This window comes from Peromyscus leucopus, unplaced genomic scaffold (genome assembly GCF_004664715.2).
Source record: "Peromyscus leucopus breed LL Stock unplaced genomic scaffold, UCI_PerLeu_2.1 scaffold_243, whole genome shotgun sequence".
NCBI classification, from domain to species: Eukaryota; Metazoa; Chordata; class Mammalia; order Rodentia; family Cricetidae; genus Peromyscus; species Peromyscus leucopus.
The window spans coordinates 21,947-39,632 of NW_023505116.1; the positions used below are offsets into that span (position 1 = coordinate 21,947).

General features: G+C 47.5%; 1 protein-coding gene across 1 annotated transcript; it reads left to right on the plus strand.

The window, feature by feature from the left end:
- The first annotated feature begins 1,053 nt into the window (after window positions 1-1,053).
- LOC114693803 (endonuclease 8-like 2) lies at window positions 1,054-13,595 on the plus strand. The gene is given in 4 exon segments (XM_028870334.2): window positions 1,054-1,572; window positions 5,571-5,920; window positions 9,058-9,254; window positions 12,593-13,595. Coding segments are annotated over 4 exon segments (1,380 nt in total). The 3' UTR covers window positions 12,907-13,595.
- Window positions 13,596-17,686: the final 4,091 nt, after the last annotated feature.

Here is a 17,686-nt window from a genome sequence, read left to right on the forward strand (position 1 = left end):
TTCCTGCTGTTCTCACTCAAGAAACTGTGGGAAACTGTGGGGTTGGTGGGTGGCCGTCCCGCACCATATAAAGACTAGATTTGGGTGTTGTGGCTGGCTTCTTTTCCCACAGCTAACAACGAGCAGTCTAGTAAAGATTTTCCAGAGTGTCTTACACATAGCATGTGCTCAGCAAACTAAAACTCGTGATGTGAAGTGACGGCAGCAAGCTGGGAACCATTCATTTTCTCAGCGCCAGCGTTCCTTGATGCGATTCTCGGAGGAGCCAGATGCAGAGTGGGAAAGCATACTCCAGCACTTATCCATAAAGGAGGGACCCCCTCCTGCAAATCCAAGTCCTCAAGCTCACCCTCTGCCTCTAGGGGACCTTCGCCCTCAGACTTCAGAGGCCTCTTCTTCTGCTCTCACCCTGTAACAGGCGCTATGGTGGAAGGTTAGCTGAAGTGCTACCCAAGTAGGGCTGTTTCCCTGTGCTGGCCAAGTCCTCCTGTAGGCCTGCTCAGAATTGGCCAAAGGTCTCTTAACTTCCTGGAAAGTGCTGGCTCCCATGCTCCTTGGAGTCCTAGCTATCTTTGAACAACCTGCTACTCGTCTTTATTCTTCCAAGTAAAATTTCAGTACGCAATAAAAACATTTTTTAAAGCGTATAGTAAAAAATTCAAACACTATTAAAAACAATCTCACTCTTCAAAGCTTTTTCAGGCCGGGCATGTTAGTTGTGTTTAAAATTCCGGCACTTTAAAGACTAAAACTGGAGATCATCCAGGTGTTCAAGGGTAGCCAAGGTTGCACAGTGAGCTCCAAGCCAGCCCGCATTATACTGTGAGACTTTGTCTCAAAGAACAAAAGCTTCGCGAAGAGTGCGGAACACCTGAAACGTCTGTCTTGGCCTGAATGACGCAAGGCCACTGGATTGTGAGCGGTACCACTGGATAGGTACCAGTCCACTCTCCTAGACCCTAAGGAGTTGGCAAGCTTGCGGGGAGTCGGAGGTACGGAGGGGCTGGGGAGGGGGGTAGGTATGGGGCGGGGAAGCTGGGGGGTCGGGCGAATATGCTCCCAGGGCTCCTCGAGCGAGGGCAAGAGCTTGCACCTTGGCCCAGGGAAGGGAGCCTCCTGTGGTCACCGCAGGGAGGAGGTCGCAGCATCCCTCCCACCTGTGGGAGGAGCCTGAGTAGAAGACCTGCCGTCCCCCTCCGCGGCGAACCGCATCTCAACACCTCAGAGAGAAACCGCAGCTCTCCATCTCCGATGCACCCACCTCCAGGGGAAAAGCTTGTAGCTCCTCCATCGCGGAGGTCCCATCTCCAGAGCTCCAGGAGAGAAGCCGCAGCTCGCATCACCTCTAGGACGAGCTCGGTCCCTGGGAGGAGCCCTGGAGTCCCGGAAGCAGCTTCCCGCTACCCCCCGCAGGAGCTCTTCGGCTCCCGCCACCCCGTCCCGTGCTCACGCAGGCTGAACCTGTCGCGCCCACACACCACACGCGCCCTCCCCCCAGGTCTGGAACTGGAAGGCGCGGCGGATTGCGGTCCTGTGCGGCCGCGGGGACCGGATCCTGGAGTGTACGGTTCTGTGGGACCCGCAGGGCGCCTCGGCCTCCTCCCCACCCTCCCGGGGCCACACACAAGTGCACGTTGTCAACACTTTTTTTTTTTTCTTTTAATCTTTGGTGAAAAGTCAATTACAGAAAAACTAAAGCAGCGTTTTCTTCGGACACGCGCAGCTGGGATCGTGCGTTTGTTTTTGTTGATCACGTTGCCTTCCACCTTCCCGAGCCCTCGTGACCTGTTCACTCCCCCTTCAAACGCACTGAAGAGTTGAGAAACCGCAGCCTCCTAAGACTGCCTGGCCGCTGGAGAACAGGGACCGCGTCCTGCATAGCCTGGCCATCTCGCTCTAGCAACGAAGCCAAGGTTCTCATTTTCTCATCTCATTCCTTTCCTGACCATCAAAGCATGCCCACGAGTTTTGTTTGTTTGGAGACAAGATCTCAGATGTAGCCAGGGTTCAAAATGTAGATCAGGCTGGCCTGCAGTTCCGAAATCCTCCTGCCTCTGCCTCTGGGGGTGCTGGGATTAAAGGCTTATGCACCACATGGGGCTGTAGAGATTTAAGATGATGGTGCATTGGACAGGCGGGCTTTTTCCAGAACTTTCTCTGACGGAGGCCGGGGACTCTGAACTGAGAGGTGGTCACGGTGCCAGTGACTGGCAAGCCGCCTTCCGGCCAGCAGTTAACCCTGAAGGTCTGAGTAGATGAACTGTTTACCCATTTCCAAGAATGTGGGTGGGCATCCAAGTGTGGAGGAATTTAATTTACGTAAGCATTATTGAAGCCTGGATTTAGCACAGTTGAAAGGGGGGTAGCCTAGCTTGCAAGGTGCCCTGGGTTTGTGCATAAACAGGAGTGGTAACTCAGCCTGTAATAACAGTGATACTATGAGAGTGGAGGCCATCCATACAAGGGCTACAGGCCAGCTTGGCATCTGGAATATAGGCAAACCTGTCTTAAGACGAAAAACAGCATTATTGAATGTGTTGCTTACGAAGCTATGAAAATTCATGGGGGTGGCTAGGTATCCCAAGTCTTCCATTAAAATGTAAGTTTTAAGTGTCTTAGTAGAGAGGGAGTTGTATGTGGCTCACACTTATAATTCCAGTAACTCACACTTGGGGACTCAGGCAGGAGGACTCTGTTGTTCAGAGTTCAAGACCAGCCTGGGTTACAGAGTGAGACTTAAAAACACTACACACCAAAACAAAACAAAACCAACACCAACCAACACCTGCTTTTAGAAACACTGAAATACTCACTACCAGCCATGTGCTTTGTTAGTTTTCACCTTAGTTCATGGAGCCTGGTGCTGGTGAGTGGTCGATAAAGTTAGGTGGCCCTTGCCGGGTGGGGCACTCAGGCTCTCTCACTCATCCTGGTGGCTCTCAGTGACCTTGGATGATTGAGAACAGGGAGGGGAGGGGTGACAGACAGTCCTGCCTTGCTTTTACTGGCGGCCTCTCATCCATCAGGCATGTTATCAGGAGTTAAGCGGCTTGGTGGCCTCCTTGCCTGGCTGGTGTCTACTTGTCACAGTTCTGAGCTCTGCCAGCCAGCACTGTGGTCAGAGCTGGAGAACCACTTTTGGAGATCTCATAACTAGTGCATGTCCCCTTCCCTGAGGTGGCCCTGAGAGAGCCAGATCCAAGTATAGATAAGTGAGCAGAGGATAATCGGAATGATTGCTTTGGGGGTGGCATTGGGAAGGAGGACAGAGAAAGAAGCATGGAGATGAGTTAGAGGTCTAATATACCCAGCAAAAAGTAAGAAGGAGGTGTTGCAACGCTGTCGTCCCAGCCTGAAGGAGCCTGAGGGAGCCTGAGGCACGGGGAGAGCTGTTGAGTCTTGAGGACAGCTAGAAATACATAGTACTGGCTCCCCGATAGCGACACACCAGAACTCCTGTCTCAGAAACCAAGCAAATGAGTGGCTGACCACTGAGGCGGCAGTTCCATTGAAGTAGACAGTAGCCAGCACACTATGTTGATTACATCTGCTGCGTGGATAAGAGTGAGAGACCCGCAAGAGAAACCATTGCTGAGAGCTGGCCCTTACCCTGCCCAGCTCTGTCTTTCTGAGATCTGATTCCCCACCTCAGTCAGGCTTCGTTTGGGGCACATATACTCTTAAAGTGGGTGATCCGGACTGGCTCCCTGGGTACACTCCATCAGACGTGCTAGGGAGGACCGAGCTAAGTCAGTGTGGTCTCCTTTGCCACTTTCTACCTGCAGAGATGCCGGAAGGGCATCTGTGAGGAAGTTTCACCACCTTGTCTCCCCTTTCGTGGGCCAGAAGGTAGTCAAGACAGGGGGCAGCAGTAAGAAGCTCCACCCTGCCTCCTTCCAGGCTCTGTGGCTCAGGATGCCAGGTGAGTTTTTGCTTTCCCAGGGCTTAAGTGTGCTGGCCCCGCCCACCTCCCCTGAAGACATCTAGCCAGGATGTCTTGTGACATCTTTTCTTTTTCTTTCTTTCTTTCTTTTCTTGTTTTTGTTTTTTGTTTTTGTTTTTTTTGAGACAGGGTCTCTCTGTAGCTTTTTGGAGCCTGTCCTGGACTAGCTCTGTAGACCAGGCTGGCCTTGAACTCAAAGAGATCCACCTGCTCTGCTCCCGAGTGCTGGGATTACAGGCGTGTGCCACTACCGACTGACGACGATGGCATCTTTTCTTTAAGCTTTGGACAGCCATGCTAGGAGTGCATGTGGCCCTGTTCTTTCAGTGTGGGTTTCCTGTCCAGTGGTCTGGGAACTATGAAGAACCCATACAAAAAGACCTGAAGACTCCATGCATCATCTAGAGAACTTTTCCTTGTCTTCCTTGCATCTTTGGTTTAGTGGCACGGCCTCATAGGCCAGCTGCAAAGTAAGGAATGAGCACTTTTGAAGCTCTGGATTCAGACCTTCTCATCCTGAGTGGGAGTCAGAATTCTTCAGTGGGCTCAGGGACTCCCCGTGGACTGACCTCATGTCTGTCTCTCTGGCTTTGCACCTAGCCCCAAGTCATTCTTTGCTCATATTAGCTACCTGCAGCTCAGTTAGTTTGTGCCCACAGTGTAGACATGTTTCCCCCTGCTTGAGCACATCTTCCTTCTTTTTTTTTTTTCTCGACTGTTTCCACGCCCATGTTTACCTTCAGTTTACCATTGTAGTTTTAGTCTCTCTTCATATTCCACTTGGCTATGCTATCCTGTCTGCTTTGCCAAGCTGAGAAATCATCCCTCCATCCCTCTGGGATACCCTCTACTTCTCCTGTTACACTCTTACGCTCATGTGTTCTTCATGGTGTGTAGTGAGACCGAAACAGGGCAAGGCTGTATTCTCATCAGTCTTAGATTCTTCTCGCTTAGTTATGAGCATCTGAACATAGGACATGGGGTGGATTTTGTACAGTAACACTTGGGCTCTACTGCTGCTTAGCTATGTGAGCTGAACAAGTTCTCGGTTTCTTTGCTCTAATTTCTTCACTGGATATGGGCATAAAACACTTTGTGGTGGTTAAATGAGAAGAATCCCATAGGCTCAGATATTTAAATATTTCATCGTCAGAGAATAGAACTCTTGGGAAAGATTAGGAATTGTGGCCTTGTTGGAGATGAGGGCTTTGAGGTTTCAAAAGCCCATGCCAGGCCAGTCTTTCTCTCTCTCTCTGCCTACTGCCTGTCAATCAGGATCTAAAGCTCTCCAATACTGCTCCAGTACCATGCCTGCCTGCTTCCTGCCATGATGATTATAGATTAACTATAAGCAGGCGCCCAGTTAAATGCATTCTTTTCTAAAAGTTGCCTTGGTCAGTATGTCTCTTCACAGCACTAGAACATGGACAAAGACACACTTACTTGTTAAAACTCTTGAAGGAATAGACCTTATACCCAACACAAGAAGGTCTCTGTGCTGGGGCAAACTTTGGGTGAGGAAAAGGAGCCAGACTGTTGGCAGCCAGCTGTTTATGAAGCTTTGGCCCCTGTATAGGGCTCTAAGGATCAATACATGTTCATTGTTGTTATCATTTTGTTTTGCTAGGTACATGGGAAAAAATTATTCCTTCAGTTTGATCCCGATGAGGAGATGGAGCTACTTGGCAGCGGCCCACAGCCTGGACAAGGAGTGCAGCAGAAGGAGGCCATGGACCCAGAGCTGGCCCTGGGGCCCAATGCTCAGGAAACGTCTGCAGGCCCCTCTGGATCTGAGGAGCCTGTTCCTAGTGGATCTGATGGTCCCTATGGTCTTAGGGGACACAGCCTTTTAGCAGTTGCCCAGAGGTGGCTAGAGGTCAGGTTTGGTTTATTTGGCAGTATCTGGGTGAATGACTTCTCCAGAGCAAAGAAAGCTAACAAGAGAGGTGACTGGAAAGACCCTGTGCCAGGTAATGTGTGACATGTACGGGGGTCCTGGTAGGGTCTGCAGTGTTCATGTGGTTCTCTCTGTGGCAAGGCATGGCTGAACAGTCACACTTGGGAATGACCAGACCTTGCTATCCTGGAGGCAGAAAGTGTAGGTGGAGTTTTCCTGTCCTGACTGCCAGCTCCCATATAACCACTCAGCATCTTTTTTTTTTTTTTTTGGTTTTTTCGAGACAGGGCTTCTCTGTGTAGCTTTGCGCCTTTCCTGGAACTCACTTGGCAGCCCAGGCTGGCCTGGAACTCACAGAGATCCACCTGGCTCTGCCTCCTAAGTGCTGGGATTAAAGGCATGCGCCACCACTGCCTGGCTACCACTCAGCATCTTATTTACAATTGTCTGGCCGATAGCTCATGCTTATGACTAACCAGCTCTTACCACTAAAATTAACCCATTTCTATTAATCTATATCTTGCTTACTCTCTGTCTGGCTGGTGACTCCTCTCTTTCTGCCTTTCTTCATCCCAGCATCTTAGTTTTGGGTGTCCTACCTGTACTTCCTGCCTGACTACTGGCCAGTCAGCTTTTTATTAAACCAATTCGAGTGACAAATCTTTTAGAGGGTCCAAAGGGTTATTCCACAGCAAGAAAGAGGTGCATGTTTACCCATAAGAACTGGACTTTGGTCTGCACTCCAGAAGATTGTAACTGCCTGGGTCACTGAGAAAACAGAGTGAGGTTTCCAGCCAACATGACACTTGAGAGTGAACTGTCTCAGAAGAAAAGCGTATGTCTAGACTCTTGTGCTCTGAATTTAGGGACATGGTTTTCCTTCTTACTCAGTTTGTGAGCACTAAGAACAATCTAGGATTATTTTCCTCAGTCAGTTCCCAGTTGCTTCTGGAAGGGAATGAAAGTACTTATGGCTGGATTTGGTCAATTCTTACCTGCACTGGGTTATTAGTATACACGCTAGCAATGAAAAGTATGTATTTCATTATTATTGCATGAGTTTGTGCATGCATGCAACCCTGTGTGGAGGTCAGAGGACAATTTCCGGGAGTTGATTCTCTCCATTCACTGTGGATCCTGGAGGTCAAACTCAGGTCAGGGGTTCTTCTCTCTCTCTCTCTCTCTCTCTCTCTCTCTCTCTCTCTCTCTCTCTCTCTCTCTCTCTCTCTCTCTTCCCCTCCCTCCTTCTTTCCCAGAGCTGAGGACTGAACCCAGGACCTTGTGCTTGCTAGGCAAGCACTCTACCACTGAGCTAAATCCCAACCCTTCAGGTCAGGGTTTCATAGCAAGCCTGCTAGGTCAACTCAGCAGCCTCATGCTGATGTATTTTAGGATTTGGTAACCTGTGTTGTCAGGATTGTTTCCAGGCTAGTGTGCATCCTTTGAGTGTGTTTATAAAGCATTTTGGCCATTTTGGGTTTTTAAGGTTTTTTTGTTGTGGTCAATGGTCATGTGTGACTTTCCCTTTTAGCAAAGGAGTCTCCTTCTAGCGAAATGACACAGGTACTCTGTAAGTTTGATAGATTGTTTTGTGGTGCTATGCATTGTTGCTAAGCAAATCCTCTGAGCCTCACCTACAGTTCTTGAGAAAATATTTTTTACTATATTTATTCAGTGTGTGTGTGTGTGTGTGTGTGTGTGTGTGTGTGTATGGGTATACACCATGGCACATATGTTGAGATCAGGGGACAACTCGCAGCAGGTTGGTTCTGTGAGTTCTGGAGCATGTGGTCCTGGGAGATCAAAGTCATCAGGGTTGATGGAAAGCACCTTTACCCTCTGAGCCATCTGTAGGCTCTGACAATTAAAAACAAGAAATATTGCTGGGTTATCTTATGACAAGAGTCTTCCTGTATAGCCTAGGCTAGTCTCAAATTCATAATCCTCCTGTCTCAGTCTGACTGCTGGGATTACAGGCATGCACCACAGTACCCAGCTCTTAGCTTTCTGAAGTTGCCTCTGCCCTTCCCAAGAACACTAACTAGGTCAGACATGGACTCGGGTTCTCCTACTTCTGATGTGGAGGCTGCTTTGATTGGATTAGCTATCCCTACAAAGTTTTATCCCTACGTTATTTCCTCACCAAAGTGTGTCCTAACACTTTCTGTCCTAACATCCAAAAGGCTCAGGGACCTATATGTGTAGGAACAAACACACACATATATATAGGTGAATCCAGCCTGGCACTGGAAGTGGTGCCATCTTTGCCACCATTTCCCAGTGAGCCTGCCCACTTCTGTTCAGTTTGCCGCTAACCTGGATTGAGACTTACAGCTTTTCATGTTTCTGTCTGTCACATGTATTGCTACAATGTAATTAGAAAACAATGTATATGTACAGCTTTTCATGTTTTTAACTGTCAACATGTATTGCTACAATGTAATTAGAAAACAATGTATACATATGTTTTGTAGCTGGAGAATTTCTCTCCAGCCCCCAACCAAGTCTGGCCAGTCCCGGTCCTGGAGCCCACTTATAAAATAAACACACAGACACTTATATTATTTACAAAATGTATGGCCGTAGCAGGCTTGTTGCTAACTGTTTTTATATCTTAAATTAACCCATTTCTATAAATCTATACCTTGCCACATTGCTCGGGGCTCACCGGCATCTTCACATGCTGCTTGTCATGGTGGGCAGTTGGCAGTGTCTCTCTGACTCAGCCTTCCACTTCCCAGAATTCTCCTCTCTCCTTGTCCCGCCTATACTTCCTGCCTGGCCACTAGCCAATCAGTGTTTTATTTATAAAGTACAATATCCACAGCAATGTTTTATTTTATTCCACCTAGCCCTGAGATGTTTATGATTTGTCCCAGTTTGATCCAGACTAGTATAGAAGCTTAATGCACAGTCTACCTGTAGAGTAGAAACTGTGTGTATGTGTTATCTTTCCAATGGTAACTGTGTACAAATGTGAGCTACATAGTAGTCATTGTATGCTCATGTGGCATAATTATTCAGTGGTAACTATATTGTGATGTACATTGATAGTTGTATGTGTGAGCTAATTATGTTGTGGTAACTATATGTACATGTAAACTTACTCTACAGGGGTCTGTTTATGTATTATGAATTGACTGTACATTGGTGGATGGAATGTATGACCTCATTGTATTTGAAAATGCTGTATGTGTGATCTCTTCTGTCTTCTCAGGCTTGTACTCCATTTTGATGGTGGTGGCTTCCTGGCATTTTATAATTGCCAGATGTCATGGAGTCCTCCCCCAGTGGTTGAGCCCGCCTGCGACATCTTGTCTGAAAAGTTCCATCGAGGACAAGCATTGGAAGCTCTAAGGCAGGCTCAGCCTGTGTGCTATACGCTATTGGACCAGAGATACTTTTCAGGATTAGGTATGCCTCATGTGATAGGGTGGAATCCCACAGAGTTGATTAATGGGAAAGTCACACATCTGTAGGGCAGTTAGAACTTGAGGACTCCTAACCCAGTTGTGCCAACATTCCTGGTTTGGAGGTTGGCTTAGCATCCCTGATTTTAGACTCAGAGGTTAGGTTAGGCAGGTCCTCACTTCTCTGTCTGGTGCGGCACTCACGTCATGATAGTGTTTATCACTCTAGAGGCCGTGTGGGACCTGGGAAAATGGAGCCCATAAATGAGGCAGACTAAAGTCTCATGCCGTAGCCAACTTTATTCAGAGCATCAAGACAATTTATACACCGGGGGTTGAGAGAGGTCACCCAAGTAAAGTTCTCATGAGTTCAAGCTGTATCCAGCCACAAGGACAAGCCATAGATGCCAAAACCATGTTTTTTCCACAGAGGCATAAACAAGGAACAACAGCCAGTTGTAATGAACAATGAAGTAACCACACTCCTATTCCACTGCACCTGGGGGAAGCACAAGAACACATTCCAAGAACCATTCTGTTTTGAAGAAACAGAGGCCGCAAGACCCTTGTCTTTCTTCTTTTCCTTTTTTTTTTCCTCAAGCACTCAGAATTCTCCCCATATTCTTCTTCAGCTGTGTCCTGACATGATAGGACTGTCAGTTGTGAGCCTCCTGATGGTGTATTAGTGTGACCACCTAACAGAGGGATAGATAATGTCTTGCGCCTGGCACCCTCTAAAGCCTGGTGACCTACGGAGCATATAGAAGGTTCTGGGTCATGACATGCTGTGAATGGTTGTCCTGAAGGCTATTAGAAGAGAGGAAGGTGTGTTCCTACACTAGGTCGTGCTCTTGGGCAGTGGAGATGCCTGCTGCCAAAACAGAGGCAGGCATCAGATCAGCTCCAGGCTCCCAGAAGCCATGAGAAAGAAGGAGGTTTCTGCTCTGGAGAACTTGTACCTGAAGTCCCCCAAAGACCATCAAGAGACCAAATCCTATGCAAAAGCAGAGTCTTTTTATTGCGAGTTAACTTGGGCCTCTCCGTCTGTCTGATGCAGCAGCAGAGCAGGCAAGACCCTGAGTAGCAAGGGGCAGGGTAAATAAAGTAAGGGGAGTCTTGGAGTTTTCAGACTACATAGGAACAGAATGAGGATTGGTTTATGTGAGTGGCAATCATGTTAGTAACTTTGAATTGGCTAGGGTTAGTTAGGGGTTACAGTTACCCATTTTGGGGCAGGCCTGGGCAAGTCCCAGGCTTTGTCCTTGAGCTGCTGTGAAGGCTGGCTGGCCTAGCACGTACTGACTGTGGGGGCTGGCTCAGTGGCCCCGGCTTGGTGTGTCCTATCTCCCTGTCCCTGCTCCCAGGGGCACCAGTGATTAATTGTCTTTTGTTCATGGCCCTCCCAGAAACTGTTTGCTCAAGTCAGGAAACTGAAATTGAGGCCTGATCTCTGAGAGAAGACTGAGCAACCTATTATAGCATCTGCTTGGTCCTTTCAAACTGAGTGGTGAAACTGTGAGCATTTCTAGATGAGACAAGGAGTGTGTGTAGTTCTTAGTACCAGAGAGGGCAACTTTCTTTTTCTTTCTTTCTTTCTTTTTTTTTTTCATTTTTTATTTATCTATTTTTCTATTATCAGCTTGATACAGTACAAATTCTTATCCTAATAGTGAAATTAATTCACTCAATTACTTGCCAGTAATTGAGTAAAACCAAAACTTATAAGTCAGAGTCATCCTAGGGTCCCCCCTGCTATATAGCCTCCCTGGTTCTGTGGGTTGCAGTCTGATTGTTCTTTGCTTTATATCTAGTATTCACTAATAAGTGAGTACATACCATGTTTGTCCTTCTGGGTTTGGGTTACCTCACTCAGGATGATATTTTCTAGTTCATCCATTTGCCTGCAAATTTCATGCTGTCATTGTTTTTCCTGCTGGGTAGTACTCCATTGTGTATATGTACCACATTTTCTTAACCCATTCTTCCGTTGATGGGCATCTAGGTTGTTTCCAGGTTCTGGCTATTACGAATAGTGCTGCTATGAACATAGTTGAGCATGTATCTTTGTGGTATGATTGAGCATTCCTTGGGTATATGCCCAAGAGTGGTATGGCTGGGTCTTGAGGTAGATCGATTCCCAATTTTCTGAGAAACCGCCATACTGATTTCCACAGTGGCAGCTTTCTTGCTACCCACAGGAGAGTGGTAAGTGCACCACAGCTGGCCATTATAGCCGTTGGTATTAGCAAAGCTGAGTCCTTATAGAAAGTGTGACTTTGCCTATAGGCATGGCTCACTCTAGGAAGGTGGGAAAGCCTTGTACTTTCATAAGAGAACCAATGGAGTCTGCTTCTGTGCACAAGGCTTCCAGAAGCAGCTTTTGAATGTATACAGAGATCTGACTGCACATTGATACCGGTGACAGCCAGAGTGACTTACATGACTTCAGTGACCCAGGCACACGGTCCTGTCCTCTACTGCTCCAGGGATAATCACTTGTTAGCTTTCCCTTCTATTCAGGTGAGGAAACTAAAGTGTAGATGAAATTCTAAACAGTCTTATTAAATAAGAAACACAGAGCCAAATAAAGAATTAAAAGCCCAAGAGGTCAGAGCATTAGCGAATAGCCTTTAGCTTACCAGCTGCGCCATCCTTCCCCTGAGAAAAGAGACCTACTTCCTGTGTGTCTGTTTTTTGTTGCCTTTCTGTTCTGCTTTCTCATTGGCTCTAAACCCAACCACATGACTACCTCATCACTGCCTGTCTATACAGACCTCCAGGCGTGTGTCACCATGCTGGCTACGTCCTTGAACACACAGACACTGTCTGCCATGTGATCAGATTAAGGGCATGTGCTAACACTGCCAGACTTCTGCTAAATGGCTTGCTATTAGCTCTGACCCTCAGGCAATTTTATTAACATACAAATAAAATCACATTTCAGCACAAATAAAATATCACCATACTAAAGCAAAGGGCACCTTGCTGGTGAGGGTGCAGCTGAGTCCAGGTAGCCTGCCCCTCAAGTTTGCAGAGAACCTGTAACTGGAAGTGCAATTATGAAACTCTTGGGGAAAAAAAAACACAATTATTTCATCTATCGCTACCATGTGTCATCTAGCTTACTCTCCTCTCCTTAGCAAGGTCATGGCTCAGTGGCCCAGCAAGCCGGACCCCACTCATCCTAACTTAAGATGGATTGCCAGCCAGCGTGGTGGCACATACGTAACTCAACACTTGGAAGATCGAGGCAGGAAGACCAGGAGGCTAGCCTGGGCCCCATAGCGAGGGTGAGGTTATGTAGACAGTGTTTCCTACCCTCATGTCTGTCTCTGTTTTCAGGGAACATTATAAAGAATGAAGCCTTGTACAGAGCAGGGATCCATCCCCTCTCTCTCGGCTCGCTCCTGAGTTCTTCCTCTCTGGAGGCCCTCGTGGATCATGTGGTGGAGTTCAGTTCAGACTGGCTTCGGGACAAATTCCAAGGCAAGAAACAGCACACACAGATCTACCAGAAGCAGCAGTGCCCTTCCGGTCACCAGGTCATGAAGGAGACCTTTGGGCCCCCCGGAGGATTCCAGAGGCTCACCTGGTGGTGCCCTCAGTGCCAGCCACAGCTGTCATCTGAGGGGCCATAGAAGCTGCTGTCCTCCTAAAACACTTGGTCTTCTTCACGGAACTTGTAGCCTTGAAGATTCAGATACCATGTCTCCCGAGAGAAGGGTGTAGGCAGGAATTGTATGACAGATCGGGAAATGGTCCAGAGGGTCACTATTGTTGTTGTTTCATTGGATTATGCCTCAGCCGTGGCTTTCATAGGGATAGGTGTTTTCCTTTTCTGGTTAATTCTATGTAATCCCACCACACTGTCAAAATCCTGACAGGGTTGGAGAAGCTGCCTGGAATAGCATTGAGTCTGACAAATGGGGGTACAGCTGGGGGGGTGGGGGCAGCTGTTGGGGACAGCTGAGGGATACTATACTCCCAGACTACTTTGCTAATGGTGGGTTGTACTGTGTTTTGGGAACTGGTTGATTTTGAGTCCCTCCATTTTTCTTTCTTCTTCCCCTTGGAGGGGTCAGGGATGAGGGCAAAGCCACAGGCAGGTACTGCTGGTCAGTCTGCCTGGTGCCTTCCCGGTGCCTGGAGACTCCAGGGTAGGCAGGGAGGTGTGCCCCCAAGGACTGTGAGAAAAAATGCTGGTTTATTATGGGCATTTGTGACGGTGGATGTTTGAACATCCCGGTGTCCAGGGATGTAGAGAAACAACCCATCAGGTTGTTAGCAACAGCTTCATGGAACTGGGGTAGCAACTGAAAATAAAAGTGTGATGTTTTCTATGTTGTCTTCATTAGGCAGAAATTGTTTGTGTGTGGGGTTTTTATTTTGCTTTGTTTTGTGGTGCTGAGTTGAAACCTGGGGTTTCACTTATACTAAGCACGGACTGTACCACTGAGCTCTGTTCAGCTCTCACCCTGTGTGAAGGTGGCTTCCTCCCAGGCTTGCGGGGTTGGCCTAATGAATCCACTTAGGGGCAGGATGGAAGGAAAAGTACATATCTGCCCTTCTGCCTCGGAGAACTAGAAGGACCTTGGTGTAGCACGAATCTTAACAGGTCTTATTAATAAAATCAAACCTGGAGCTGGGTATTGGAGTGAATGCTGGAAGATCAGAGAAGCAGAACAAACCACAGCCACCTCACCTTGCCATTTCCTCAGCCAATCCTGTTTATTCAGACTGGAAGCCTCTGATTCCTCATCCAAATGGATCTCAGCTGAACTGCTGCTCAAAAGCCTAAAAGCTTAACCAGCTCTAGTTCCTGGGTCCTCATGCCTTAAACACCTTTCTGCTTCCTGCCATCACTTCCTGGGATTAAAGGCGTGTGTCACTATGCCTGTTTCCAGTGTGGCTTTGAACTCAGAGATCCAGACAGATCTCTGCCTTTGGAATGCTAGGATTAAAGGTGTGTGTGCCACCATTTTCTGGCCTCTATATCTAGTGGCTGTTCTGTTATCTGACCCCAGATAAGTTTATTAGGGTGCATAATATTTTGGGAAACACAATATCACCACACCTTGACTTCTGTTGATCTCTGGAGGGAGGGAGGGAGGGTGTGTGTGTGTGTGTGTGTGTGTGTGTGTGTGTGTGTGTGTGTGTGTGTGTGTGTGTGTTATGTGGACAGGAGTCCATTGTCCTTAGAAGCCAGAAAAGGATGTGGGAATTTCCTGGATTTAGATTCACAGGCAGTTTTGACCTGCTCTGTGTGAGTGCTGGGAATTGTATTAAAAGCCTCTGGAAGAACAGCTCTTAACCACTAAGCTGCATTTCCAGCTCCTGGCATACCTTGTACGCCTATACCAGGCACTCACCACTTAGGTCTTGTTCAGAATCTACAGGATAATCCATGGAGATGGTTAAACCATGAAAATGGTTTTACCATTTAAAAAATGCTCTATTTTCACCAGGCAGTGGTGACTCACACCTTTAATCCCAGCACTCAGGAGGCAGAGGCAGGCAGATCTCTGTGAGTTCGAGGCCAGCCTGGTCTACAAAGTGATTCTTTTTTAAAGATTTTATGTTTAATAATGTGTGTGTCTTATGTGGGGGTTATATGCCCAATAGTGCAGGTGCCCAAGGAGGTCAGGTCCCCTGAAGCTGGAGTTACAGGCGTTATAAGCCACCTGATTGGGTGCTGGGTGGGTGCTGGGAACTAAACTTGGGCCCTCTGGAACAGTGTGCACTCTTGATCAATGAGCCATTTCCTCAGTACTGAGCCCTTATTCTTGCTGTCCTCCCTTTATGTGTGAGTAAAGAGAAGTCTGGGGTGGTTATGGAACTTAAGACCGCCCAGTTCAACCGAGTGAGTGTGGTGGCACACGCCTGTCATCGGAGCTCCTTAGGAGGCTGAGGCAGCAGGACCCAGTGTTGAGGCCAACCTGGACTTGCAGACTCTGCCTCAAAGAGAAAACAAACAGTAAACAAGGCTCACAGCCACGTTCAGACTTAAGGACACCTTAGGAAAAGGTGCCAGCGATGCCCTAGCTGTGCCCCTAGGGTGACCGAGTGGGAGGCAGTCACAAGGGCGGTAACAGAGGCCTCTGACGTCAAGCTCTCAGAGACTTGGAGCACTGAGAATGTGCAAATCGGTGACAGTTCCCTGCAGGATTGCATCCCAGCTGAGAAACCCAGCAGGCACCCAGGCTGCTGTGCCTGGTGTTGCCCACCAAGTGCTTCTACAAAGCTCACACCACACCTTACTGTGGAGCACCTCGCCTTACTGTGGAGCACCTCCCTATAGCCCAACAGTGTGCATGTTCATCAAGCATGCCTTTGAGATCATCCACCTGCTCACTGGTGAGAACTCTCTACAGGGCTTGGTTGTCATGATCAACAGTGGCCTCCCAGAGGACTTAGCATGCACTGGGAGAGTGCCACAGTAGGCAAGCTGTGGGTATGGCCCCACTGCACCCAGTGAATAAGCCCTCTGGCTGCTGCCGGACATAGGTACCTGTAAGGAACACATGTAAGGCCTAGGGTGAACAACCCTGGTCAGGAGTGATAAGCAACAGAATGATGTAAGTAAACCACAAATGGAATAGTGATAAGCTATGTGTGGAAGTAGGGATAAGACTAGAAACTCAGCCGGGCGGTGGTGGCGCACGCCTTTAATCCCAGCACTCGGGAGGCAGAGCCAGGCGGATCTCTGTGAGTTCGAGGCCAGCCTGGGCTACCAAGTGAGTTCCAGGAAAGGCGCAAAGCTACACAGAGAAACCCTGTCTCGAAAAAACCAAAAAAAAAAAAAAAAAAAAAAGACTAGAAACTCACCGGGCAGCGGTGGCGCACGCCTTTAATCCCAGCACTCAGGAGGCAGAGGCAGGTGGATCTCTGTGAGTTCGAGGCCAGCCTGGTCTACAAAAAAAAAAAAAAAAAAAAAAAAAAAAAAAAAAAAAAAAAAGACTAGAAACCCAGCCAGGAAAGAATATAAAAGATGAAGCCTCAGACCCGATCAACAGAGCTTTTCAGGCCCTCTCCTCCACCAGAGATGTGAGATCCTGTCCCCAGTGCAGATGTGGCTGACCTGAGGAAGGCTGACCCAAGATCCAGAGGAACAGACGTGGCGAGTCTGGACCTGAACACCCAGAGAGGTACTCCTGCTTCCATTTGGAAGACAGGATGAATATTGCTTGTAATCTTACTGTGTGAATAAATGAGTGTTATACCAAGTCTGAATCAAGAGTGATTATTCCTGCCCCATAACCAGGGTATGTGCTTGCTACAATTATGTTTTGAATGGAAATTAAAAAAAAAAAAATCAAGCCGGGTGGTAGTGGCACATGCCTTTAATCCCAGCACTTGGGAGGCAGAGGCAGGCGGATCTCTGTGAGTTCAAGGCCAGCCTGGTCTACAGAGCGAGATCCAGGGAAGGCACAAAGCTACACAGAAACCCTGTCTCAAAAAACCAAAGTAAATAAATAAATAAATAAATAAAATCAAAGACTGAGTGACTGGGTAATCTCACTTCTCTTAGTTCTGCAAGATGGAAATCTAAAACCAAGACAGCATTCAGTTATCTGATGAAAATCCCTCTTCTGGATTACGGATGGCACGTTCTAGAACACTGTTACCTCACAGTGTGTATGTGTGTGGTGTGGGGCTCTTCTAATATTTTTCTCTTGCAGTAAGGACACCAACACCATGGGAATCATATTAAGATCTACCCTTATGACCTTGTTTATATACCATCCCTCCCAAGCTTCCATTTCTGAAGTTCCCCACTTTAGACTAAAGCCTCAACATGGGAGTTTTGGAGAGGCACAAGCATTCAGAACCAAACAGGCACATACTTTAGAACAAGTGTCTTTCTTAATATATTCACCATATATAATAATGGGTTTCATTATGACATTTTCATAATGTATATAATGCATTTTAGTCATCTTCACCCCCTATTTTCTCTTGTCCCCCTCCATGTTCTTCCTCTTTGAGACTGTCATTTTTCCTCTTGACCAATCAATGGATTTAATTAGGGATACTAACAGAAGCATGGGCAACTTACTAGTGGTCAGACCACTGAAGAAAATCTGTCTCTCATTAGTTCACACAGGGCACCACCAAACCTGATGGCCCGAGTTCTATTCCCAGGACTCACACGGAGGAAGGCGAGAACTGACATGGCGTGTGTGTGATCATACTTATGCCCACATCAAAATATAATAAAAAGGATTGTCATGAGTGGGAGCTACATGAGGATTAAAGGGGAATATTATAGATGAAATTCTAAACGGTCTTATTAAATAAGAAACAGAGCCAAATAAAGAGTTAAAAGTCCAGAAATGGAGCAGTAGCCAAGAGCTAAGACCACCTTATCTTACCATTCACACTCACTGCCGTCCTTCCCCTGAGAGACCTTCGTCCTGTGTCCTGTCATTTTATTGC